Source organism: Elephantulus edwardii, unplaced genomic scaffold (assembly GCF_000299155.1).
Source record: "Elephantulus edwardii isolate Elephantulus edwardi_28Jun2011 unplaced genomic scaffold, EleEdw1.0 scaffold00081, whole genome shotgun sequence".
Classification (NCBI taxonomy): domain Eukaryota; kingdom Metazoa; phylum Chordata; class Mammalia; order Macroscelidea; family Macroscelididae; genus Elephantulus; species Elephantulus edwardii.
The window spans coordinates 5,203,954-5,231,198 of record NW_006399831.1 but is presented as its reverse complement, the minus strand read 5'-3'; the positions used below and the strand labels follow the sequence as shown (position 1 = coordinate 5,231,198).

General features: G+C 36.0%; 1 protein-coding gene across 1 annotated transcript in view; it reads left to right on the top strand.

Annotated features, from left to right (window-relative positions):
* The window catches only part of ROBO2 (roundabout, axon guidance receptor, homolog 2 (Drosophila)), an 843,022-nt gene that overhangs the window by 702,732 nt on the left and 113,045 nt on the right, over positions 1-27,245 (top strand). The window contains exons 7-9 of the mRNA XM_006889811.1: positions 16,588-16,712; positions 21,652-21,823; positions 24,941-25,146. Coding sequence (XP_006889873.1) covers positions 16,588-16,712; positions 21,652-21,823; positions 24,941-25,146 — 503 coding nt within the window. The remainder of the gene's footprint in view (positions 1-16,587; positions 16,713-21,651; positions 21,824-24,940; positions 25,147-27,245) is intronic.

Below are 27,245 nucleotides of genomic sequence, written 5' to 3'. Positions count from 1 at the left end.
CTCTGTAGATGTTCATTGAAATGAAAAATAAAGAAATTTTTTAAAAAAGAACAAAAGCCTATGATGATTGCCATATCGGACCTTTCTCAATTTGACTGTCCCCATCAATAACATCCACAAAACAAAATTGATTTCCATAAAGTCAGACATGTCCTTCATTCTCCCCCATCTCTTTCTACTAATTCAAACACAACTATCTTACAGGTTTACTGGGTCCATTATCCATTGTGATAGCTCAGAGACCACATAGAATTATAAAATGTAAAAAAAAAAACACAAACCTATAATTAAGGTTAGTAGCAACCCTCAGGCCTATTCTTAATTGTTTTTGGTCAAACATTCTTCTAGTTCATATGAGTCTGGTGTGCCCACTTGCCGTACAGAGGTAACTTGTGATTGCTGTGAAGCTGAACACTGTGATACTGATGTGCCAAATGCAATAATGGTCACCCATGGTGGACAGTATTTGGTGGATCTCCCTGATTTAAAACAAGCTTGGAAGCAGGAGTGGCCATCCACTTCTGTAAATAGCTTGCCTCCAGAAACCCTATGATCCTGGAGAAAGGATGAAACTCACGCAGGTGTCGAGGACTTTCGTTCATAGGGTCACTATGCATTGCCTAGGACTTAAGGGCACTTGACAACAACAATACAATCACTCAGTCAGGACAGCTTCTGAAATGCACTCTGGGTGCCTCAGAATTAAGCCTCAGGGATTTAGGCCAGATTTACAAAGTTCCCAGTCCTGTCAATTATTGCTGTCTTCCCCACTCCACACCAGCTGCTCATCACACTTGGGCAAAATGCTCCTAGTCCGGTTCCACGGGGTAGTAATCCCAAAGTCGGCTTCATCTGAAGTCAGATCTCTGATTCTCTGCTGTGGCTGCTGTTCCCATAGCCCTGGATCTGACTGGTGCAAAAGTCTCTGACCCCAAAGGATTCCTTGAATTCTCTTGCTTCTTTTTTGCTGCTAGTGAAGTTCTCAAACTCTTCTCCTGGATCTTCTCAATTTAATGGTGAGACTAGCCAATCCCTTTGTGGATTGATGACACTAGCCAGTCCTTTGGTAAATAGACTAACCCTGCCTATTTGTATATTCTCATCCATCTACATGGCAAAGTCAGTCAATGGCTAGTGAAGCCATTTTGAAAAATAAACTTTTACCACCACACTAACACACACTTTTCTTAATTTGAAGCAATACAGTATTCCCTTGCTGTTTGGACAGAAGCTTCTTGGGCTAGGTGTAGGTTTAATGTGAGCGTAATTAAGTGCTCTGAGATTCACATTCTTTAATATAACACTTCTCTGTCAGTTTGCTCCACAAGGGTTACTTGTGGGTTGTTGTAATGCTAGAAGCTATGCCATCACTGTGTCAATGGTGGACAAGTTTCAGCAGTGGACATTACTTAATATAACCTCTAGTTGCATATCCTGTATGGAGCTGTGCTGCTAACTCAATGATAGCATCTCTCTTGCAGTTTGTATCCATTAGAAGTTCCTCAGGAAAAAGAAGGGACATCTCCTTCAATGAAATTGACAGCATCCAAAAGTTTTTGCGGGGTCAGCTATGAGATGATTCTGATTTCATGGCGATGAAAAATAATTTTTAAAAGTTAGACCTGCTTAGAAGTCATATCGCTATTGTAGCTTTCTCAGCTAAAATCTGGCTCTCCAGTAAATGTAATGATGGTATATCCTTCCCCCTTGCTAATGAAAACTAGAGAATTCTGATTTTAAACATGACCTCCTCTTGGGGCCTAGTCACAAGAAGCTGTGCTGCAATACTGAAGGTATAGATTTTAAGGCCATCAGCTGCTCCATGGGAGAAAAGAATAGTCAGTCTCCTCCCATGTGATTAAGTGCCTCTGAAAACTTCTGGAGGGTCAGTGATGGGTCAATTCTGAATCTGTGGTACACCTTTAACACAACCCAGTAAAAACAATCAAATCATGAGTTGGAAAGAGTCTTCAACAGGTTTTATCTCAGGATAAATAATTTTTCAAAGTTGTAAAATCAAGAGTCATGAGGGATAGTATAAACACCATCAGGTGCAGGCAATAAAGGCAGCTAGATTTTAAGAGCTGGTAGTGTATAATCAAATACTGATTGAAGCCAAAAGAAGCACTTCATAAGAGGTTAGCATGCTAACTGACATATGTTTGATGAGGGATACATTTCAAATAGAGATCACAGCATTAGGAGTACATACATCTCAGTATTTCTCAAGGACAATATCTTTAGTGATTTCCACCAGCCAGGTTATTGTGACAATTGTCTTAAGGCATAGAAACTACCTCCTAGCTTTTGTTGTTATGTTCCTTCTAGATGGAACTGACTCATAGCTGATAGTGCAGATTTTCAGAGGTTGTAAATTGCACAGGAGGAGATTGCCAGTCTTTCTTATGCAGAGCAGCTAGTGAATTTTAACACCATGAATTTGAGTTGGCAGCCCAACTCCTTACCAGTAGGCCACCAGAGCTCTCTATTTTCTGGCTATTGGATCATATTATTAGTTATGAAGTAGCATGGCCATTGTGTAATGATAAAATCATCTTTCATGATGTGATCAGGACTGTTCTGGTTAAAAGAGGGTTTGAGTGTGATGCAACATCCTTAATTTCATCAAAGTCTTAATCATATATCACATTTTTTATCTTACAAGAGACAATTGAAGATCAGAGATCAGGACACTACTACTCCCAAGAAAGAACAGAGAGTGGAGTTTTCCCTTTAAACCCAGGTTTCCAGTACTAGAGAGCTCCTTGAACCAGAATTCACACAAAAAGAAAGTCTAGCCCTAGTGCTAGCACTCCATCTATCATAAAGTTGACTGTTGGTCCTGCAGTGAGGACCTTTATTTAGAAGGAAGGATAGTGAAGCTTTGTCTTTCATACTTTAGACATGTAGCTAAGTGAAGCTGTTCCTTGGAAAAGGACATGATGCTTGGAAAGGTAAACTGACAGTGAAGGAGAAGATGACCCCCAATGAGATGGACTGACTTGGTGACCTCAGCAATGGGTTCTAGTGTATCATAGATGATGAGGATGTCAGGGGTCAGGTCAACAGGTCATAGGGTCACTATGAATCATACTCGACTCCATGGCAGCTAGCAACAAATGCTGACACTCAGAATTCAGCCTTCTAGTCTCATAAACTGTGAGACAATACATTTCTGTTTGTAGAGCTACCTACTTGTGGTGTTTCTGTTAAAGAGGCACTAGATATCAAAACAGAATTTCCTGCTGTTGAGAGGACAATATAAAGAAAAATCCAATTTATAATTTGGAAATAGCATAAAGATTTATAGGTTTTCATAAATGGGAATCAATTAAATAGCAGTGGGTTTAAGGTTGAGATAATGAAAACGGACTCCTTTAAGTTATAGAAAGTATGGATACCCTCTTCGGAGAACTGAAATGGACGTTTGAAATCTGAATTCATATTTACAAGTCAATGTGATGTCTCCTTAATTTACTAAATAAGACATCATGCTGGGAAAAATGGAGAGTCAGAAAAGCACAGGGAGACCCTCAACCAGATGGATTGACTCAGTGACTGTAACAGTGGCTTCAAGTACATCAGAGATAGTGTGGATGCCACAGAATAGGGCAAGGTTGAGATCTATTATTCACAGGGTTGCTGTAAGTAATTTTTGACCCAATACCATATCATAGTCAACCCAAAAACATATCCAATGACAACAACAACAACAACATATCTACAGTGAGTCTATTGACAAAGTTATATTCTCACGAGGGTAAGGATTTCAGTATATCTTTTTAAGGACATAATTCAATCCAGAAAAGGCACTTATATATTATGTGAAACCTCAAAAATTGATCTTCTCATAAATTCCAGAAACCATGTTTGAAATGTAAAATAATAATTACATTCATGTAGATTTTGGCCCACAGAAGCATTGAAAAGCAACATGTATGTTAAAACTCTCATAGGTAGAGAGCAAAGCACAATCTAAACATTGTGATTCACTGTTGTCATTTTTTTTCTTTTCTCATTGCCTTTGTTCCCCACATGAAATATTTATAAATGAAGTAAACAATTTTATACTCTTCCTTTACCATTTTGATATAAAAAATCAACTCTAAGTTAAATTATTGCTAAAAGCAAAGGTTTAATATTGGAATTGTATCATAATATGAAAATGTTTAGTATTAGATGTTAAAGTCTAACTGGGGAAGAAGCATATATTGCTCATCTTAAAGACCGATAGATTGAACTTTAAAAAGGCTGTTACTTGGAAAAGTAGGGATTCAGTTACTTGATCATTAGCATCGGTGTTGGTGAAGAATGATGAGTATTTTGTAGATTGCCAGAAGAATGAACAAGTCTGTCTTGGAAGAACCAGAAGCCTCTTAGAAGACAAGATGGTAAAAAAAAAAAAAGACAAGATGGTGAGACTTTGTCTTATGTATTTGGAAATAAGAGTAAGAAGAGTCAATTCCTGGATAAGAAAATCATAAAATAGTAAACATTAGTAAAACAGAGGGTCAGTGAAAAGAGGAAAATCCTCAACAAGACAGATTGGCACAGGAGCTAAAATAATAAGCTCAAACCTCTCAAGGATGGTGAGAATGGGGGGCAGTTTTAACTCTCATCATACGTAAGGTTGCTATGAGTGAGAACCAATTCAACAGCACCTAACAACACAACACTCTTGAAAATAGTGATAAATAAATACAATGTGATTAAATGGGCTTTATAGAAATAAAGTACTATTTTAAAACTTTTAGTCCTAAATTAAATTTTTCCTTTTAAATGCATTGTTTCTTCTGCGATCAATTATGAGTTAATAAGTTTCAAGTAAAATATTTCATTACTTTATGCCTTTCTAATATTGTTAACAGAAACTCTTGTGCAATCAAGTGAAATGTTAAATAATAAAAATTAAATAGGATTAAAAGATGCTGAAGAGACAATCATTTATCAATTAGAAAACCAACCTGTGCTTATTATAAGCTGTATAAACATTCATCTTTTACTCCTGTTCTGTAATAGCTATTAATTAAATGACTTTGCCATCTGTTTCTTGTTGGTGGGAGTAATCATATTAAATACTTTTGTACTGCAACTTCTTGAAAATTAGGCAATGCCTATGTTTGTTATTTTTTGGATTGGTAGTTACTCATTTATGTTCTTGGAATTAGTTTGGAGTTAGGACTACTCTCTACAAGAGTCACTTTTGAAGTGTTTTTTCCAACAAATTTCCCTCAAATTCTCTCCACCATAACAGGTGGGAATAGAATATATCCTATCCATCAGGTATGTTGATGGGCTGGGGGAGGACCTTGAACATATTTCTGTAGCGAAAGGAGTTTTGGGAGCTTTTTTGTTGTTATTGTTTTTAGTTTGGGGCATTGGTTTTTGGTTTTTTTAATCCATTAAAATATGAATGACAGCAATGATGGCTTTTTAAAATTTTCTTAACAATAAAGAGCTTTCACTCATTTCTGTTATTTAATTTCATAATCTCAACAAACTCTTGAGCTTGTTATCATCTGTATGTTTTAAAGAGGAAATCTTCAGTAGTTTAAATGAATGATTTATTGAAACAACAGAAGAATGGAGACCAAGTCTGTTCCATTTTCCCTTGATAATCCAGGTTCTTGTTACTGTACATCAACAGTGAACAACAAAGAAGCAAAAGCATTCAATAATGCAGTTCACGAGTTTGTGAATGAACAATTGAGGGGGAGAAGTAGTTAAAGTGAACAAATTTGACCTCAAGTCTTTATTATATAGGTTGGATTTTCTTCCACATAACTCCATAACTGGAAAGAGATACACCAATGTCAAGAGATGATAAACAAAAGACAAGAACATTCCAAGCACAGAAAACAAAGCATGCAGCAGCCTCATTCTCATAATCCAGTAGTAGAGATGTGATAGTTTCATGGAAGAAACTTGAGACCCAACTCTGCCCAGCTGATCGTAGAATGAGGACTTTAAATGGTTTAAAAGAAAAAATCACAAGGTATTTAGTTCTCACTATTTGCCTGGAGCTTTTCTAGGTCAAGTTAGGTCCCAAATATAATGGTAGGTAACAGCTCATACTAAGAGCTTAAGTACTTATTAAACAAGACACGCAGAAAGAAGGAATAGAGAAAGAAACTAAGCAAGTCAAGCAAAGGAGAGTATCTTAAAGTGTAAAGAAAATAAGAAAATGACAAGATTAGAGTGCATTGAGGTTAACCAGTGTTGACAAAATAGATCAACGAATAATAATCAGGATAGACTAGCCACAAGAACAAGCAAATTCTTAAAACAAGTGATTTAAGGTAGACTTGTTTGACTATATAGTGGAGCTACTTAGAGAACAAGTGACTATAAAGATGGTAAAATCTTGGAGCATCATTAAGTATTACAGTGGTAAGCAATAAAAAAAGCATTGTAGGTATTTTATTTAAAAGAAGATAACCTAAATTTATGAAAGATTATGTTTGCAGGTTGTCTGTTGCTGTTGGGTGCTGTCGATTCAAGTATAACTCATAGTGACCCTGTGAATGATAGATCTGAACCTTGTCCTATCCCATACCATCTTTAATAACTATAACTGGAGCCAATTGCAGCAATCACTTTGTCAACCCATTTCCTTGAGGGTCTTCCACTTTTTCAAGTGTGATTTCCCTTTCCAAGGGATTGTTGTTGTTGTGTTGTGTGACATCAAGTCAGACTGACTCATAGTTAACCCTCCAGCTGGTTTCCAGAGGCAGTAAATCTTATGGTAACTATCTCCCACAGAGCAGCTGATGAATTTGAACCATACATGCATTTGGGATTGCAGCACAGCTTCTTATCTCTAGGCCACCCGTCTTAATAGTATGCCCAAATGTGTGAGATGAAGTTTCATTATCCTTGTCTCTAAGAATCTCTCTGGCTGGACTTTCTCCACAACATACCTGGGTGGTTTTTTTCTGTTTGGTTTTTTTTTTGGTTTTTTTGCATGTTGTCTAAGAAAATAAAAATCTTGTGTTTTGTGATAATCGTAAAAAAACAACAAATCACTCAGGGAAAAAAATGCGATGTTATTTTTTTAATTAGATTACACTGTCTAGGAAATCATATCATACAACTTTTGCCTTCCTTGTTAGTCCTAAGGTGCTCTGGTAAGAAGCTGTGCTAAAATTACAAAGGCACAAGGTTCAAGTTCACCAGCTGCTTAGCAGAAGGATGGACAGTCTCCTCCCATGTAATTAACTGCCTCTGAAAACCCACTGGAGGGTCAGCTATATGATTTCATTCACACCCAATGGCCAAGAACAACAGTTGATTCCTTATCAGTCAATGTTATGTACCTGAGAATGGTTTGAGATTAGCTAAATTAATCTAGTAGTGTAGCATTTAAAATATCCTCCTAATGATATTAAATGGACTTGGGATCATGCTTTTCCCCAAACTTACCTCTTTAGCATTAAGAAAACTATGTACCCTTTCTTAAATTTATTTTTCTTTCTGTACTACCAGTTGTAGTTAACACATAAGATACTTTGGATATTAATTCTTGTGGATGGATGGCCGAATAGAATGCCTGGAACCTAGTAAGCACTTAATTAATGTTAATTGTTGTTGTTATTGGATTAAACAGTTTGTGATGCAGAAGATCTTTAACACAGCAAATATTGGAAGAATATACTTTTCAAAATGCAATATATTAGAAATTAACAAAGAATATTTTGAAGCAAATATATACATATATATATATGCGTGAACTTAAGACATAAAGTTCAAAGTGTTTGTTATTATAGAATAAAATATGTTAACCACTCGGGCATGAAATCATTCCCAAAGAAAGAGAGCAGCTGAGCATCCCAGTAACCACCCTGTGTAACACATTAATGTACATAAGTGCTGCATGACTATCTCCATGTTAATGCCTGCCAGAGAAAGTCATATTTTCCTGTAAAAACAACTCTGAACATGATGTGATTAACCTTTAGGGTCCCCATCCCCTCATCTCAGTACCTACCTCATGCATGGCCTATGCTTCCTACTCATGTTCAACCATCTGATTTCCATATCACCCACTCATTCTCAGGAGCGGGTATTAGCATAACAGAGCTACAGCCTGACTTTGATTGAAGCTAGCTTGGGCAGAATGCAGTATCAAAGCATAATTTAGTAGGAATCAAATCTAATTTACTGTGCATTGTATTTAAATTCTCAAAATACAGTTTCAAGAGAACTGTCCCAGACCTCTAATCTTAATTGACCTTTTTATGTGCGAATCTACATCTCTGGAAATTGCACAACATACTTTTCGTATAGAGCTGTTGTTTTTAGCTTGTAAGTGTCGATTAAACACCGAATTGTGCCACTGGGTTGTTTTCAGCTCATTTCTTGTTATAGCAGAAGCAATAAGGTATAATCACTTGACAGATTAAGCAAGTAGGTTATTACATCATGATACAGGATTTGTCTAATGCTTTCAGGTTTGGGAGAAGATATGAATATGTATGTTTAGTCATCTATCTTAGAAATATATGAGAGAATTGTCATTTCTAAACCCAGTATATTCTTCTGGAGGTTATAACACAGACTGTTTCAATTCACATTGGGTCTAAATGTGTGTTTTAATTGTCATCTTGAGGGAGTAATAGTATTTTTTTTAATTTAGTGAATGCCATCACAGAAAATTCATTTTATGTAGAGCACAATTTGTGCTATTGTGCAGCCTTGATAAATGCTACCTCTCTGCCTACTTGCTCCCACTGGCGCCATCAGCCAAGTACTCCTTCTCACACCATTTTCCCTTCCACCTGGCAGAAATATTGAAACAGCAAAATATTATCAAAAGAGTTGCTGATACAGTTTTCCATTTTAAAACCTCCCAAAATAAATGCATTTATCTAAATTGCTTTACAGAAGATTGCTATATAGATCTTGGGCTAAGAAAGAGAACTTGTAAAAGTAGAAATGATTGATCAACTTGCCTTAGCAGTCCAAATCCAGGGAGCAGGAGAGTAGAACTCGGGGGGAAAAAAACAAAAACAAACAACCAAAACCACAAATCAACTCAACTCAAACCCATTGCCATTGAGCAAAAACCAACTCGTAGCTGACCCTCCAGCAGGTTAATGAAGCTGTTAAATGGACTGAAGAACATTTTCCATCCTTCTCCAGAAGCGCATCTGATACATTCAAACAGCCGGAGGTGCCCAGCCTGTGGATTACCATCACACCTCACTATGCGCTATGTCACCAGAGCTCCCTGACAGTGGAAGAGCATGTCCATTCTTTTCTACTCCTGAAAACTCTTGTCTAACTATGACTATTTTTAATTGAAAATTATGGAATTACCTTATTGTTATTGTTATTAAAGAAACTGGAATTACCTTCTTTTTCATTAAAGAAAACCTAAAATTATCTTCATTATTTCTCCTCCTCCAATGGAGTATTTAGTGATGCTATATATTATAGCAACTCTTTGCACAGCCAAACTGAAACCTGCTCTATCCTGTGCCGTCCTCATCATCTCTGAGACTAGAATCAGTGCTGAAGTCACAGCATCAATCCATATTGTTGAGGGTCTTCATCTCCTTTGCTGACTGTCCATCTTACGAAGCATGATGCTCTTTTCCAAAGAATAGCTTCCCCGAGCTACATGTCCAAAGTATGAAAGACTAAGCTCCATCACCCTTGCCGCCAAGAAACACTTTCACACCCTAGCCCTCAAAGTGACCTCATTGCTCTTCAGTATTTTGAGGAAGTACCTGACAGTACATTTGCCTAATGCAATATGTCTCCTGATTTTCTGACTGCTGGTGCCAAGGGTGTTGATTTTCAAGTCAAGCACAATAAAACTATTGACAAGTTCTAGCAATTTAAATTTTCTATCATTTTTATAAGATCTAATATTTACGTAATGATATTGCAGAATTTCTTTTTCCTTTAGTGGTTCTCATGCAGTTTTCGCTTAACATCCTACTATGAATAACAATTCTCAAATTATGTTTTGCACAAACATTAATACTTTGTCAGCTTTGTGTTTGTTCTTTTTCCAGTCAACATTAACATTGCTTTCAGACAATTCTTTGGAAAACACAAACTTGATTGTCTCCCTCTCAGATAAAAATTTTTGAACAGAATAAAATGTGAGCTCCTTCAGCATAAAATTATACGTTTCATATCACCTCTGCATCCCAGTTCTTCCGTTGATTTTCAGAATCGTTTATGCTCCTCATGCTGCAAAGGTGCCTAACATGCTGTTTTCTATCCCAAAGTGACCTGATGCCTCTTCATCTAGCAAACTATTATCTGTGTTTTCTAATGCATATCAAGTACAGCAATCTCCCTATCACTTTTACCCTTTTCCTCATCATTTGATTAAATTAGATATTCTTCTACTGTTACTTTCCCTATGACTTTCACATTTTTCTATTATAACAAAATCATACTTTGCTTTTTTTTGTTTGTATTTATATACTTGGAGGTCTCTTCTATGAATTCCTTGAGGGCAGGACATATATATACACATATGCGCTCTAGTGGCTTAGTGGTAAGGAACTGTGACCAGTTCAAATTTACTAGATGACATGTGGGAATAAGGTGGGTAATCTCCTTTCATGCAGTTTACAGCTTCTGAAAACCCCCTGTAGGGTCAATTATTGTCCAGCTTGATGGGATATTTAAACAACATTAATGCTTATAGACATACACATGCAATTTGAATAATATGTTTCAATCTATACAATATGATTTATTGCTTTCATTTGGTATTTAACTTAGCTATTATAGTTCTACTTAATCAGTTATTCTATTTGTGAAAAACATACAAAAAGATATTTTATAGTATATGGGTCTCTATATGTTTACTGCCTTTTGAAGTCAGCACGGGAAGACAAAGCAAAATATTACAATGAAATGTGCAAGGAGTTGGAGTCGGAAAATCAAAAGGGCCAAACTCGCTCAGCATATCTTAAGCTCAAGGAATTGAAGAACAAATTCAAACCTCGAGTTGCTATAATCAAGGATGCTTTCGGCAGAATGTTAAATGATCCCGGAAGTATTAAAAGAAGATGGAAGTAATATACTGAGTCACTGTATCGAAAGGAATTGGAAGACACATAAGAATTTCATGAAACAACATATGAGCAAGAGCCTATGGTGATGAAAGAAGAAGTTCAGGCGGCTTTGAAGGACATGGCAAAAAATAAGGCTCCAGGAATAGATGGTATATCAATTGACATATTTCAGTTAACAGATGCTGCCCTGGACATGCTCACCAAGTTGTGCCAAGAAATCTGGAGAACGACCACTTGGCCAACTGACTGGAAGAGATCGATATTTGTTCCTATCCCAAAGAAAGGCGACCCAACTGAATGTGGAAACTACAGAACAATTTCACTGATTTCACATGCAAGCAAGATTTTACTGAAGATTATCCAAAAACGACTGGAACAGCACATCAACAGAGAACTACCAGAAGTCCAGGCTGGTTTCAGAAGGGGTGGTGGTACTAGAGATATTGTAGCTGATGTTAGATGGATCTTGGCTGAAAGCAGGGAATACTAGAGGAATGTCTATCTGTGTTTCATTGACTATGCAAAGGCATTTGACTGTGTAGATCATAACAAACTCTGGCTGACTCTAAGAATGGGAATCCCAGAACACTTGATCGTTCTAATGCGAAACTTATACTTGAACCAGGAGGCAGTCGTCAGAACAGAGCAAGGGAACACTGCATGGTTCAAAATTGGGAAGGACGTACGCCAGGGATGCGTCCTATCTCCATACCTTTTCAACCTACATGCAGAACAGATTATCCGGGAGGCTGGGTTCTATGCGGAGAAATGTGGGGTCAAGATTGGTGGACGATTTATCAACAATCTGCGTTATGCAAATGAGACAACCCTGCTTGCTGAAACTGAGGAGGACCTGAAGCACATGCTGCAGAGTGTCAAGGACTGCAGCCTACAATATGGATTGAGGCTCAATGTCAAGAAGACAAAGATTCTCACCACTGGACCAATTGGCAGCATCAGGATGGATGGTGAAGAGATTGAGATCGTACACAGCTTTAGTTTTCTTGACTCCATAGTCAAGTCTTGGCACCAGCAGCCAAGAAATTAAAAGGCGCATTGCCATGGGAAAGTCTGCTGTTAGGGACCTCTCCAAAGTACTGAAGAGCAATGGTGTCTCTTTGGAGACTAAGGTACATCTGATACAGGCCATGGCTTTTGCAATCACTTGTTATGCATCAGAGAGTTGGACAATGACCGAGGAGGATAAAAGGAGAATTGATGCCTTTGAGCTGTGGTGCTGGAGAAGAGTATTGAGAATACCATGGACTGCTAGGAAAACAAACAGATTTGTCCTGGAAAGGGTTAAACCGGGTGGCTCCTTGGAGGCAAGGATTCTGAGGCTCTGTCTAACATACTTTGGACATGTTGTGAGGAGAGACAGGTCCTTAGAGAGAGACATCATGCTTGGGAGGGTGGAGGGATAGCGTAGGAGAGGAAGGCCCTCTATGAGGTGGATTGATTCAGTGACTGGGAAAATTGGGATGGGAGTGTCAGAGATGATGCGATTGGCACAGGACAGAGCGGAGTTTAGGGCTGTTGTACATAGGGTCGCTATGAGTCGCAGGCGACTCGATGGCACATAACAACAACAACAACATATGTTTACTAACTTGTTACATGAACCAAGTTAAATTCTTTCTTGCCCAAAATAGTACAAATTGACTAATACCTTGAATATGGAATATTATTAAAGACTTTCACATAAATCTTTTTTTACTTTTAACTTTAATTTTGATAGAGACACAAGATAAATAACTCAGCATTTCTCCTTTAGTTAAGTGTCTATTAAACCACAACTGAGGTTAAGTAGGTTCAGACTCATAGCAACTGCCCCCCCATCATGTTACTCAGGCTCTATGTCCTTAAGGGGGGAGGCTGCCTGTCTTTCTCCTATAGAAGTCCTAGATTTGAATCACTGACCTTTTAGGTTAGCACCCCAATAAATAAAAAACTATGCCACTAGTGCTGTATATGTTTTCTTTGATGTATTTGCAAATAAAGAAAATGTCATATAGTTGGAAGGGACACTTATGTACCATAGTTAAAGCATTTGGCTGTTTGATCTTACCTGTCACTCCTTAGGTTATATGTATCTGTTCTGTTAACCACTATGAATCAGAATGGACTCGATCACAGTGGATTCAATTTTTTATGATCTGTTTATTTATGAATTCTTTTAACCGTATGCTTTTTCTAGAATAATATAAATGATGACTTTAAGTGGTTTTGGTTTGGGGTCTTTGTGTGTGTGTGTGTGCGTGTTCTGTTTACTTGTTTTTGTTACTCAGTAGTTCTGCTAAAAAGTATTTTAAAAGTTTTGTTGTTCCTCTGAGGTAATTTTGCAGCATTGATTTAACCTATCATTCCTACTAGAAACCATGAAGTAAAAAAAAATCAATGTATCTGTTGATTCAGTGGAATTATATAGAAATACCAAGGAGATTGTAAGAAGCAAGTAATCTCCTAAAACTGTAAGGCAACATAAACCACACTCTGTTTGAATAGATCCATAAATCTGGGTTCCCTTTGCTGTAAGAATGAGTCTTCTGTTATCTATAGTTATAGGAGAAAAGTTCTCCTAGAAGATTTATCCCTTCTGTCCTTGGGTTATGTGTTGAATTAGGAGGCAGTATAAATAGAACGCCAAAAAATAAGTTACTGCAAATCTCAGTGAATTTTGGGGTGGGGGTTGGGCAGGGGAGTGGAAGAGGGTGCAGCTGCTTCTTTTTCAATGCTGTTTTTCCTGTAAGGATGAGTGATTGGTTGTATGTTTAGGGTTACCCTAAATATCCTCCATCCTTGGACCTGTGTGTGTGTCTGTCTGTGTATATATATATTGCAGAAGGACTGAAAAAAGCTCTGTATGAGGCATTGACTGGACAGTGCTTATTGTTAGCGTGTTTTACCGTTTGAATTTCAGGAAAGCTGCCAGGTACAATAGGTCTTAATAGCTGCCAGGTACAATAAGCCTTAAAAATTAGAGTGGATTTTAAAGTCCTTTTATGGGGCTTTGCCTTAGTTTTTCTAATATAAGCAACTAAAGTGAAACAGATGACCTGAATATCATGGAGTAAACCTGATGTTTTCTGTTCAACAGGCAATCAATTCCAGTTATTCTTTCTACTGACTTTTTTCTTTATTAAGTTGTGTTTGGTGTTTTGGGGGGTTTTTTGGCTTGTCTTTTTTTTTTTTAAATTTACGCTCTTCTTCCTTCTATTTAGAGCTTCCGAATCCCCACTGGAGAAATGGGTCAGTTTGACTTGTCAGGGATGGAGTTCCCCCCCCTTTACTGTTCAGTAAACCCAAATGTGAATTAGAACTTTGTTAGAATCTTTACTTTCATTCCTTTTCCTCCCTCTTTCTACTGCTATTACCTATGTCTAGTTGTAAGTTCCTTCACCTGCACAAACTTATTAGATGTTCTCTGCTTACTCTCTCTGCTGGGGTGGTCCATAGTAAGCTGTCAATCAAAAGACTACTACTCATCTCTGGTGGTTTGAATCCACCAGCGGCTCCCCAACAGAAAGATGGGTAGTCTCTTTCCAGTAAGACTTACAGCATTAGAAACCCAGTGGTGTTTCTGGAATCAAACTGCTGGCAATGAGAGTGAAACCAGCTTTCTATTGACTCACACTCCGATCCATACTACCTTCAATCACTGATTCTTTGCTGTTCAGCAGTGATCGGCTCTTAGCTGACCTTCCATTGGGTTTCCAAGGCTCCTTCATAGTTAATACACAGTTAAAGATTATGTATCTCTATCTCTATATCACCTATAGATCTGTATCATCTATAAATCTATATCTATTTCTGTCTATCTTCAAAAGAGTTCAACTAAAGTTGTGAGTTTGGTTTCCCATATTTCCCATGTTGTTATTGTTATGTACTGTCAATTCGCCTGAGACTCATACAGTAGCCTTAAACCCTGCTTTATCCCTTGCCAATCTTATTGTCTCCGACACACCTTCCACCATTACCCCAGTGACTGAATCAATCCCTCTCATAGAGGGTCTTCCTCTCCTGCACTGTCCCTCTGCCCTCGCAAGCATGCCATCCCTCTACAAGGACTGATCCCATCTTGCAACACGTCCAAAGTATGTCACACAGAGCTTGAGAATCCTAACCTATGATATTAATACAAGTTGGACCTTCCAGTGCGGCTAGATTATACACTCTCCACTAGAGTTGCTCTTGACCCTTGTACTTTGCTCAGTAAATTCCTTGCTAGGAATGTGTAATTTTCTCAGTCTTTATTTTTTTCTCAAATCACAGGAAACGCCTATTTCACAAGCCAAGCCCTTCACAGCTGCTGCAGCACAGGGGAATGTCTCTATCCTGAGCTTCCTGTCATATATACTGTCTATTCTTTAACAGAGTGCTCTGCTACTGACATCTGAGTATGCCTCTAGTATTGCACAATCCACCATCCCAATAACAAAACTCACTGCCACGTAGTTAGTGCTGACTCATGATTGCCTTCTGTTGATGAATTTCCACTGATGTAAATCCAATGGGAGGAGGATGCCGTCTTCCCCCTGCAGAGCACCTAGTGGGTTTGAACTTTGAGAAGCATTCTTTTGGTTTCTAGTGCATGTGGGAAGCGCAACACTCATTAATTGTTAATTTAACTTTGTTATTGCTGAGTTGGTTTGTTTCGGTGTTTTTCTTTCTTTTTTTTTCCAATGAGACCGCAAACTCTTGAGGAGCCACTGAGTGACACAAGCGGTTAGCACTCAGCTAGGAATGGAAAAATTGGTTCTGAAAGGTCACAGCTCTGAAAGCCCAGGGGAAGGGTTATTCTCCTGGGCACGAGTGGAGCTGCCATAAGTCCGATCTGACCCTAGAGCAAAGGTTTTATTTTATGTTGTGCTTTTCTTTCTGACTCCTTAAGGACTGAATGCCAGGTGTTTGTCATCTCCGTGCCTTTAACTTCAAGAAGGGGAGCATGAAAATTGCCTAGTAAATGTTTATTGAATTGTTTTAAATTGAGTAAAAAAAAGTCTTTATTGATCTTTATATTGTTAATTATATTTGCATATCATTCTCACCCTTTCAGTTTCACAATGTAAGTGCTTTGAGAATATGGATCATATTTGATGCCTATTGGTATCCCAGCACCTAGTACGCTGTCTTTGTAAGACAATGAGATACATCAGTGTCTATTAATGGATTGATGTCAGAGGTGTCAGAAGATAACTGTAAAAGAGAGTGATTCTTTTTTCTTTTTAAAAGGCAGAACTGAACAAAGGAAACCATACTTGTCATTGAAAATGTTAAAATACCACCACAAATATTTCTTATGAAAGTAAATGCACCACAGAGGTACAATATACATAAATGTGTCTACTAATATGTTTACTTCATTTCTCACATTTTTAGGGTGCTTATTCCCCTCCTTTGTCTTCTGTATTTTGAAAAACATTTTTAGAAAATGAATAAAAAGTGTCTGCTTGACACCGAGCAGTCTACCTATGACCAGAGTTTTCTTTGATATTTCTTTGCCATGGATTGATTTTTACACACTTTCTCTCCTTTTAAATTGTAGCTCCACCACAGTTTGTGGTTAGGCCAAGAGATCAGATTGTTGCTCAAGGTCGAACGGTGACATTTCCCTGTGAAACAAAAGGGAACCCGCAGCCGGCTGTGTTTTGGCAGAAAGAGGGCAGCCAGGTGAGTGCCATCATTTTCACTGATCACCAAATTTCTCTGTGGTGCTATTCCTTGAGGAAGGACATGATGCTGGGAAGGGAGGAGGGTTGGGGAAGAAGAGAAAGTCCCTCAAGCAGGTGGATTGACATAGTGACTGCTGCAATGGGCTCTTGTGTGTCAGGAAGTGTGAGGATGGTGCAGGACAGGACTGGATTCAGACCTTTGGTCATGGGGTAGCTGTGAGTCATACTGGACTCATCGGCATGTAAGAACAACAACAACAATGAACCTCAAAGTTTGCCTAGCCGCTCTTGCTATCAGTTTTGAATTTATTCTATTTCTAAAGAGGAGGCCAATGAATTCTAGAGGATTCTAGACTCTCTAAAACCACCCACAAAGATCCATAGTGTTTCAGCAGTATCTCCACCGATTCCATTCCTGAGCACGCATTCTTTCTCTGTCTAAGTTCAGGGGGAAAAAATTTGTGTAGAATAATGGAATTCATTATGACAAGTCTCAAGAAATTTAAAAATTTTGCCAGAGTTTATAGCATATTTTTATCTATATTTAGAAATTTTTACTTAAAATCATATGTTGGTCTAGAAAGGCATAATCATTGTCCTTTACTTAGAGTGCAACACAGTTCTGTTCCAACCCAAGCTAGAAGTTTAAACAGTTTAGTCTAAATGGATGAATTGGACTTAACATGTTTCCTTGATGTTCTTTATTGGATTCACACATCCCCTGTTTGGAAGGTGTTACAGGTGGTGGTGATGAAATAAAGTATCTCATCAACCAATGAAGTTACCTAAAGTCACATCAGAATTATTTTAGACCTTTAACCTCTGATTTGTTGATGATGTTGTTGTATGTGTAATTTGTTATTCAATAGATACAGACTTCTGCTAATTTAATTCCTTTTCACCTAAACATAGCTTTGGGATATAAACATTCTAAATCTAAAAAGACTTTAAAGTTACATGACATGAAAGAAAATATGAACTGTCTTACTCACTGAAATACTAAAAGAGGAATAAATGCAAAATCTTTTCCATACTTTATTGTTCATCGAATTGTAGAGTCTTTATACTGTTAATTTAATGTCACCAAAAAAATTACATTTTCTTAATAGTAAAGATTTCATGATTTAAAAGAAATTAGTCATATAAAAGTGCATTATAAATTATGGTCAAACAAAACAATAATATAAAGAAATGTTTATACTGCTAACTTACACTTTAAATCTACATGTTGAGTGAAAAATATGCCTTGTAATTATACAGACACAATTTTAATCAAACCAAATAGACTGTTATCAAGTTGATTCTAGCTTGTTAAGACCAAACAAATCTGCTTCATAACATTTTCTGAGGTGTAAAGAAGGAGCTCTGGTGGCCTGGTAGGTAAGGAGTTGGGCTGCCAACTGAAAGGTACATAGTTCAAATCCACCAGCAGTTCAGTGTGAGAAAGATGAGCAGTCTCTACCTAAGCTCTTTGTTGTCTCTGAAAACCCACTGGGAGATCAGCTATGAATCAGTTTCTATTTGACAGCACACAACAATAACGATATTTACAGGAAGTGATCACCAAGTGTTTTCTTCATGAGAGTAGCCTGTAGGCCTACACTACTGAATATTTTAGGCATCATTAGTAGGTCAGTAGGATCTTTATATGTAAAGGTTACCTTCTAAAATAATCAGATGTTGTATATAAGATGTAACATACAATTATCATTTCTAAATGTGCTCTATGTTTCTTTTTAAATACCTTGAAACAGTGAACAGTCTAAGAACTTATTTTAAATATTATTATTTTCAGGTTATTTGACATAATGATATGGAATTCTAGAAATGTCAATCTTAAAGGTTACCCAAAATTTCAGCCTGATAGTTTGATTTGATTGTAATCGTAGGTATTTTCCCCCTTTCCTTCATTTTACATCTTTCTCCCTCCTGTGAAAGAGAGAAAATGAGAATAAAAGAGCAATGCTTGACCAAATTTTAAATTTTCAGATCATGAATTGGGATATTAGGAAAAATAAATTGGTCTTACTGACTCCAATATCCAATTTTTACAGTGATCTATGACTATCCATCAGTACAAAGAGTTAAGAGCCTGAGCTTAATGGTCCATATGCTTCAATATGTGCTGATAATGCCAATTAGCACTAATAGGATACCTAGGCACTTCAAGGCAAGAAGAGCTCTGTAGAGTTCCAGGGTTTTGCTTGTAATCCATTTTCTCATGCTTGCGTCGCACAAGCCAGGAATAAAGATGATGGGTTAACCTCAATCATACGCCATTTTCCATGTCAACGAATCATTTAGAAGGTGGACTGATATTACCTTATAGAGAAAGAGATCCCAGAGTGAATTAAGCCCATCTGATGTATTAGTGCTATGTAAATTAGTATTCTAATAGCTAATTGTAGGAAAGTGCATACTTTGAGTTATTGTATCATTTTCAAGTGGCTCTAAAATTTAGACTCTTCTCCTGTAGATGGTTTATTTCAGTAATATATTTGGATTCAACGGGAGAATTAGCTTTGTCCTCAGATTTTGCTTCATATGTGTGGAAATGTCTAGCATTATGCTGTAACACAAATTTTTATTAGAGTGCAGTTGCTAGAAAACATCACTTTTAAAAGAAGAGGTTTAATAACATGGTAATGTTTATGTAAAGTGGGCTTATAGTGTCACACTTGAATCTAATAAAGTGGACATCCATCATGTTGCAATAAAGAGAAGAGCTTCTAATTAAAGTAGGACATCATTTGCAGGATTAAAGTCATTTAGCGTAATTGAAAAGTGTTAATACCCTATTTTATCCTCTTCCATTGGTATTACTTCAAGGGTAAAAACATTTTAAGGTGAAAATGTGTCTTGTGCCTTTAATTGAATGTTATTACCTCCTGATTGTAACGTATTGAAACTGTATAATTACAAACCTGGAAAATTAATTACTATATTGAGAAACAGATCCCAGAGGGTTGTAATGTTCTTTTTTTGTAAGTAAATACAACATAAAAATTGATATGTCTTTATTTATAATCCAACTTGTAAGCATATTTCAATATGATTTATTATGCCCAAATGTTTATCCCAATTGAACAAGAGTAAAGCAACATGCATAGGTCGTCTAGGTTAACATTGCTGCTCTTATCTGAGAACTTTTAAAGATTTATAGTTAGGCTGTATATATTTACTGAGATATAGTAAAATAATTTTTAAAATTATGTCACAGAATTCTTTAAACCTAGCATGTATATTTTTACAGTCTGCATTCTACTACTTTTATTTTCTTTCAATAATGTATTTAATCTTGCTTAGACTAAAACATTGTTAATAAGACCTTCCAAAGATTTTGTGACTTATTTAAAGCTGATAGCAATAAAAAATGATTCAAATTTCTGCATCAGCCCATTCACAGGCTTTTGAACATCTTTAGGTGAAATTCACTTGACCCGTTAACTATTTTAAGTGATAAAAAAAAATTAGCTTTGTTATGATTTAAGACTTTGTACTTTATTGTGAAAGGAGCAGATGCAATGACATGCAGATGACCTGCTTCAAAAAGGGGAATTATCCCCATCAATAATATACGTAGCAGCAAACAAACAACTGCTAGACTTTATGTCCCTCCCATGCTCCTTAACCCATGTCCACCAATCATGGGGTTTGATATTTGTTGACTCACAGACTTTACCCACAGTTTTGATACAAAGAGTGGTGTTTATTAGGGAAAAAAGTTTGGGGAGTGGGAGAGGCAAAGAATATCTCACAATGCAAATCCAGGTTTAGTCCAGTAGTCTCAAACCAGATTAATAGCAAAACACAATTCCTTAATAGGTAAAAGTACTGGTTTCCATTCGTGAACACAAATTCAAGAAGCCTCTGCAGTCATCCAGCACAGTTTGCCTCAAAGCAGCTATCAGTCAGCTTTTCTTTCTATCATCCAGCAAGCACAGCAAAACCTTTAACTGTGGCCTTTATTTTGGGACTCCTCTGGTTACACCTTGCTATAATTTCTCCACAGCAAATCCACAGTGTCTCCACCACAATCACCAGGGTCTGGCCACTAGGGTTTCACTCTCACCAGGGTCTTGTTCTGGTCTCTCTCAAGTCTTACTGCCTAATATAGAAAGCACTTTCTCTCTTTTATCCTTGTCCCAGAGCTGTTGATGATTTGCAAGACCATGTGTCTACAGTTAAGGTAACTAGAGACCTGAGGGAACTAATGTAATGGTTAGAAAAGCCAACTTGTAAGCTAACACTTCACTTATAAAGTACATACATAGTTCATTTCACAATCCTGGTCCTCACATTGTCTTGTGATTTGAGTCAGTTATGATAATGATCATAAGTCCCCATGTCGCAGAGAGTACACCAAGTTCCAAAAATATTGAGGACCTATCAAAAGGAAAAAGTATAATTTATATAGATAAAGATATTAACATTAAAAGCTTTTTAAAATTGTAGATAATTGTTTCTTCTCTTAGTTTATGCTTATTCCTTAGGATTATTTTTTCCTAATTTAGACAGTTTCTCAGTGGAGTTCACTGCCTAGCATATACAAATTTTAATATCTCAGTTTTGATTTATTTCTTATTTGTAATTTGAGTGAAAGCTTACAGAGCAAATTGAAGTGTGTGTGTGTTTTTTTTCATTTCCATCCACATAAATCTTATTTTATAACACTTAAATATTTGTATTTCCCCTTCTTTCTCCTTAAAATTCACATTTCCATTAGTCTTCTATCTTACCCCTTTCTGTTTTAAGGATTTTATTCTATCTACTCTACATTCTATTTCTTAGCTTTTCTTTCTGTGTCAATGTCATATATTTTTTAAAAAAATATCTTTTTCCTTTGTTCAACAATATTTCTATTATTTCAATAGCTGTTACAATTTCCCCTACTGAGTAGGAATAAAATAGCAATGATACTATGCTTGCTTTCACAGAACCTGCTTTTCCCAAACCAACCCCAGCAGCCCAACAGTAGGTGCTCCGTGTCACCAACTGGAGATCTCACAATCACCAACATTCAGAGATCAGATGCAGGTTACTACATCTGCCAGGCCCTGACGGTGGCAGGGAGCATCCTCGCAAAAGCTCAACTGGAGGTCACTGATGGTGCGGTATTATACTTATTATTCCTATTACTTTAATTAAACTCATCTTCTGGAGAGAATAATTATATTTTTGCATAAACATTAACAGTGTGAATTTTTTAGATTTATTAATTCATTTAAGTTAATGGTATTTTCCATGTTGGTTATAAAATTGCCTTTTGACTGGATTCTAATTCTTCCTAATAGAATGCTACTTCTTTTCCCAAAGAAGAACATCAAAGCACAATTAATTTTATCCTTAAATATCTGATAATGTATTATTTAAAAGAAATAGAAAAATATGCATAATTTGATTTTATACACACTCACAAATTAATAGCAAGGCAAACTTAGGAATCAAGAATAACTTCTGGTACTCATGTTTGTGAATTTTTTGCTTTGTTTTCTTCCTAATGTTGGCTACTGACAGAAGAACTACTCTTTTCTACTGGTGACAATTTGATGCACTTTTATGCAATTCAAATTTACATGGAGATTAAAAGGTCATTTAAAATTAATAGAAGGGCAATATTTTTTAATATATGTCCATGGTTTTATCTAATTCAATGTCATGTCAGGAATGGAAATAAATAGAACAGACAAACATTGGCTGTGAGGACATTGAGTTGTTAATGGCCGCACCTGCTGATGCTGAAGAGATTTACTACTACAGAGCTCAATGGAGAAGTCAAGTTCAAGGGTAACAGTGATGAGAAATTCTTCCCTTGGCTAGACAAGGTTTTTGATAATTTTGTCCCTCTGTATTTTTTTAAAAGAATGAACATGATTGTCAATCTTTTAAAGTCCTTCTGCATTCCATTATTGGCAAAAATATTTAGATACATGTACTTGAAAGAGAAAATATTTAGTCAAGTCATAACTTTCATTCTATATTATTCTACATTGTAAAGCATCCTAACATAGTGACTAAAATATCTACTATAATGCCATTTGTCATAATCGCTTACAGAAGATAGATTTTGGAAGTGTTTCTAAACGAATAATTGTTTATAGAAAGGGAAATTATATTTGTAAAAAATAAAATATACATTAGAGAAATCAGTTGTTGTGACTGATGTTTGTGAAATTATGACATGGTAGATATACAGATTATGTCTGATATCTTGAAAAAGTGAATTTGTTTTCACGCTCTTATGTTAATAATTGTATACTCTTAGAAGGGGTAAAAATTTCAATAGTGGTGAGAAAGTGTAAATCTTTTGATGACTGAGATGGCTTTATATGTTTTAACTGTCTTGGACATTAATTCCTGCATTGATTTTTACTTAAATAAGCAATTACAAAGTCAAGATCCTTTTGGAGTCACCATTAAATAGAGGTTGTAGAAGTTATTGATTTTGGCAGCGAAGAAGTCTAACTTCAAGATTTTTCTGTCTCTCTAATATATCTATGATGCATGTATGTGTGTGTGTGTATGTATGTTTATGTATGCAGAGCTCTAAATATTAATTTGCCAAATCATTTAATGACTTTAGCTTCTTTTTTTCCAGACTGGTTAATGGTATGTGAGCCATCATTTTCATTTTTAACATATTTTTATATGATACATGACAATTTAGAGTCTATTGAAATTCCAGTAGCCAATGATAACATAACATTGTGTTCAGAGAAAATATGTGACTGCTTTTTCCATCTATAGCAGTGATTCTCTTGTTACTATTTTTTTCACTTGGACTTTAAATATATTATATATATAATATATACAATATATATATTATATATAATATATATATATTATATATATAAATCAGATATTCACATATGATAAAATTTTAAAGGGTGAGAAAAGGTGCTGTGCTGTGCTGTATGGCAAATTTCCTGATTACTGATTGAGCTAAGATGCTTAAATGTTTTATAACATTACTATAAAAAATGGCATTAATTGGTCCTATTTATGCATTTTCTTTTACTTTATTCTCTATTTTTTCCCCTCTCAGATTATTAGGAAATTGTAATGAGAGCCTAGAAGTTGAACCAATAGAATCTGAAGTAGAAAGAATACATTCCTATCTTATGATGACAATAAATGTCACACCATGATCTTATATGAATAGTTTATTGAGGATTTATAATGCATACTTAGTACAACCATGGAGTTATTCACAGATCACTGGAAAACCTAAATGTTCATTTAACCTCTGACCTTAGTGTCATGGAAACCTGTGGTTGACTTTCACCTATAGCATCCTTGAAACTGAAAATTCCACTCGCCAGGAGATTTTCAATTGCTTCATTGATCATATTCATTTAAAAGATGATGAGCTAGTTATGTACAGTTTATAAGAAAGGACGAAGAGAAGGAAGGGAGAAGGGAAGGAATGAACAAATTGGAAATCCTTTGGTTTAGCAAATTACCTTAGGATAAGAAAATAATAGGGAGAGTTCTATGAAATTACTAGAATTCTATATGGTGTTTAATTTGAAACAAAAAAGCAACTATTTTAAATTCAAGAAATATGGCTACCCTGATCTTTTAAGTCTGTTTTAATTTATCCGAATACTTATTTATAATCAGTTTCTTTCCTTTTTTTGAATCTTATATAAAATAAAATCCATAACAATTTCAGTTTTAATTCTATTTGCACAGATATTGTCAGATATCAATTATTATTTGATGTAGTTATTATTGTTCTTCCATATTCTCTTAAGTTTATTTTATTTACCTCTAAAATGAAAAAAAATTTAAAGAAAATCAGTGCTATAAACTATTCTAATTTTTGTTCTTAAGCAATAAACAAGCAAAGGTGGGGGGGTTTCCCTTTGTTTTATAAAGGTTTTCTATTTTAAAATTTTATATATTTATGAAGACCAGTTATCATGAAGTCAATACCAACTTATTTCAACACTATGTGTGTTAGAGTAAAATTATATTCCACAGGACTTCGGTGGCAGCTGTTTGAGAAGCAGTTGGCATGTTTCTTCTGATGATCCTCTGAATGGACTTATCCTCCTAACCTTTTATGTAGCTAAAATAATATGGATATATATATGTATGTATAAAGAGAATGCAGAGTCTGGTATAAGTAAGTAGAAAGCATGGATTTAGGAAATTTGTTTCAGTATCAAGGAATCAAGAGTATTGGATTTCATAAAAGTTACAATATCTTAATTCCTTTAGTTTTGACAGATAGACCTCCACCTATAATTCTACAAGGTCCAGCAAACCAAACGCTAGCGGTAGATGGTACAGCATTACTGAAATGTAAGGCAACTGGTGATCCTCCTCCTGTAATTAGCTGGTTAAAGGAAGGATTTACTTTTCTGGGTAGAGATCCAAGAGCAACAATACAAGAGCAAGGAACACTGCAAATTAAGAATTTACGGGTAAGTGATGTTTGAACTTGTATTTGGGTTTTCATCTCTGTAAAAGTATTGCCCTAGGGAACATCTATTCAATGAGTTAAGTCTTTCTTATAACCTAGTATAATTGCCTTATGTATTATTATAGGATGTATTATTTCTTATTTTACAAATTATTAACTTAGAGGAATGATGAGAGACCTTTTTACTCAAATTAGTGCCCACCTTTAAATACCTTGTATGCCATCTCAGTCCACGTGTGTACAATCAACGAAACTGGAAATTTAAACATTTAATGTAAATAATAGTGTATTATTTGGGGTATCTTGCAATTGGCAAAGCTTATGATGTACTTTTATGAACAAATTAAATAAAAAAAACCCCAAAAAATAACCACCCAACAATGTTCATATAGGTAACTAAAAATAAATTTGCTTGGCCAAATAATATTTTTTTAAAAGAGAGAGAGAGAAAGGATAGTACCTTAATTAAGTAGTTGAGGGGAAATCTTACATTTCAGATTCAGTTCTTTTAGGTTTTATATTCAACCCCATGAACAAGACCACGCCATTGTTGACTTTTTATTAAGAGTGATATTACTGGCAACATTATAAATTTTGGACCTGTTTCCAGAAAAACTAAAAATAAAATTTCTATTTTTGAGTAGTCTATTAATTATATGTCATTGCATAACAATTTTAGCAAACGTTTAGATATATATAATATAGCATATTTTGTTTGTCTTACATTATCTGAGGGTTGGTGCCTGGAGTTGACCAAGTTTGCTCTCTCGTTCTGTGTCACCTAGGACTACAGTCACATAACAGTGTAGGATATATTATCTGAGGGATGAGTGGTAAAAGATCTTCCTCCCCTCAAATAATGTTCTTGTTAACCTGTGTTTCCTTAGCTGTTTGCCAGAGATACCCTTCAGTTCTTTGCCATTTGTTGTGTATCATGAAGTTGGAACCGACTGATAGCTTACCCACCAGTGCATTTTCAGAGGCAATTAATCACATTGGAGAAGATTGTCCATCTTTCTCCAGAGAAGCAGCTGGTGAATTCAAACTCTGAGCCTTTGGGATGGAAGCACAGATTCTTACCATTAGGATAGTCCCAAAATAGCCACTTTCCTCCTCAAAGTCAGCAAGGAGGAGCATTCTTTTGCCACAAAAATATTGTAATCTTATATAACTAATTGACAAAAGTATCATCCTATCACTCTTTTTCCCCCCCCATATTCTCTTGGTCAAGAGCAAGTCACAGATAATGGCCATACTTAAGGTGAGGGAATGCTGCACTAGATGAGACTATCATGAAGGGCTTGTTGAGAAAACAGTTGTCAGCCACATATACATTCAACTGTTGGACTTTCCCTACACACATACCCCATATACCAAGCTCTGTTCTAAAGATGGACACTGTGATATGGTAACAATGTGCTTAAAATGCATGACAAACTAATACAGTGAATATAATGAAATAGTTGTTGTTGTTGTTAATGTTGTTATGTGCCGTCGTGTCACTTGCGAGTCATAGCAACCCTATATACAACAGCCCTAAACTCTGTTCTGTCCTGTGCCAATCGCACTGTCTCTGACACACCCATCCCGATTACTCCATTCACTGAATCAATCCACCTCTTAGAGGCTCTTCCCCTTCTATGGGAAATTATTGTGAGATAAAGCAATTAGAAAAATGTGATACACAAATAGAAATTGTGAACCAAAGGGGATAAAAACAAAACCCCAGAAAACAATTGAGTTATTTTTTCCCCATTTGTAAACTAGGAGAGGGAAATAATATCTTTTTGCTGTATATGTTTTGTTGCATTATATGGCTAAATCTACCAGAAGGAAGACTCTCTATTTTTATGTGTCATATGATTGTATGTGTATACAGACACACATCCATGCAGGCATTTAATCTGATACACAGGCATTAGTTATTACTAAAACAATGCTGTCAACTTCAAATAAAAGGAAAAAAATAAATGAATACAGGTTTTTTTAGTCTTATCATTGATCATGAATTAATTGTTAACCTTCTTTGAACAAAATGGAAGTTATTAAAAAATTAATGCCAAGTCTCCTTGCGTAAACACTTTAACCTCTCTCTGTGGG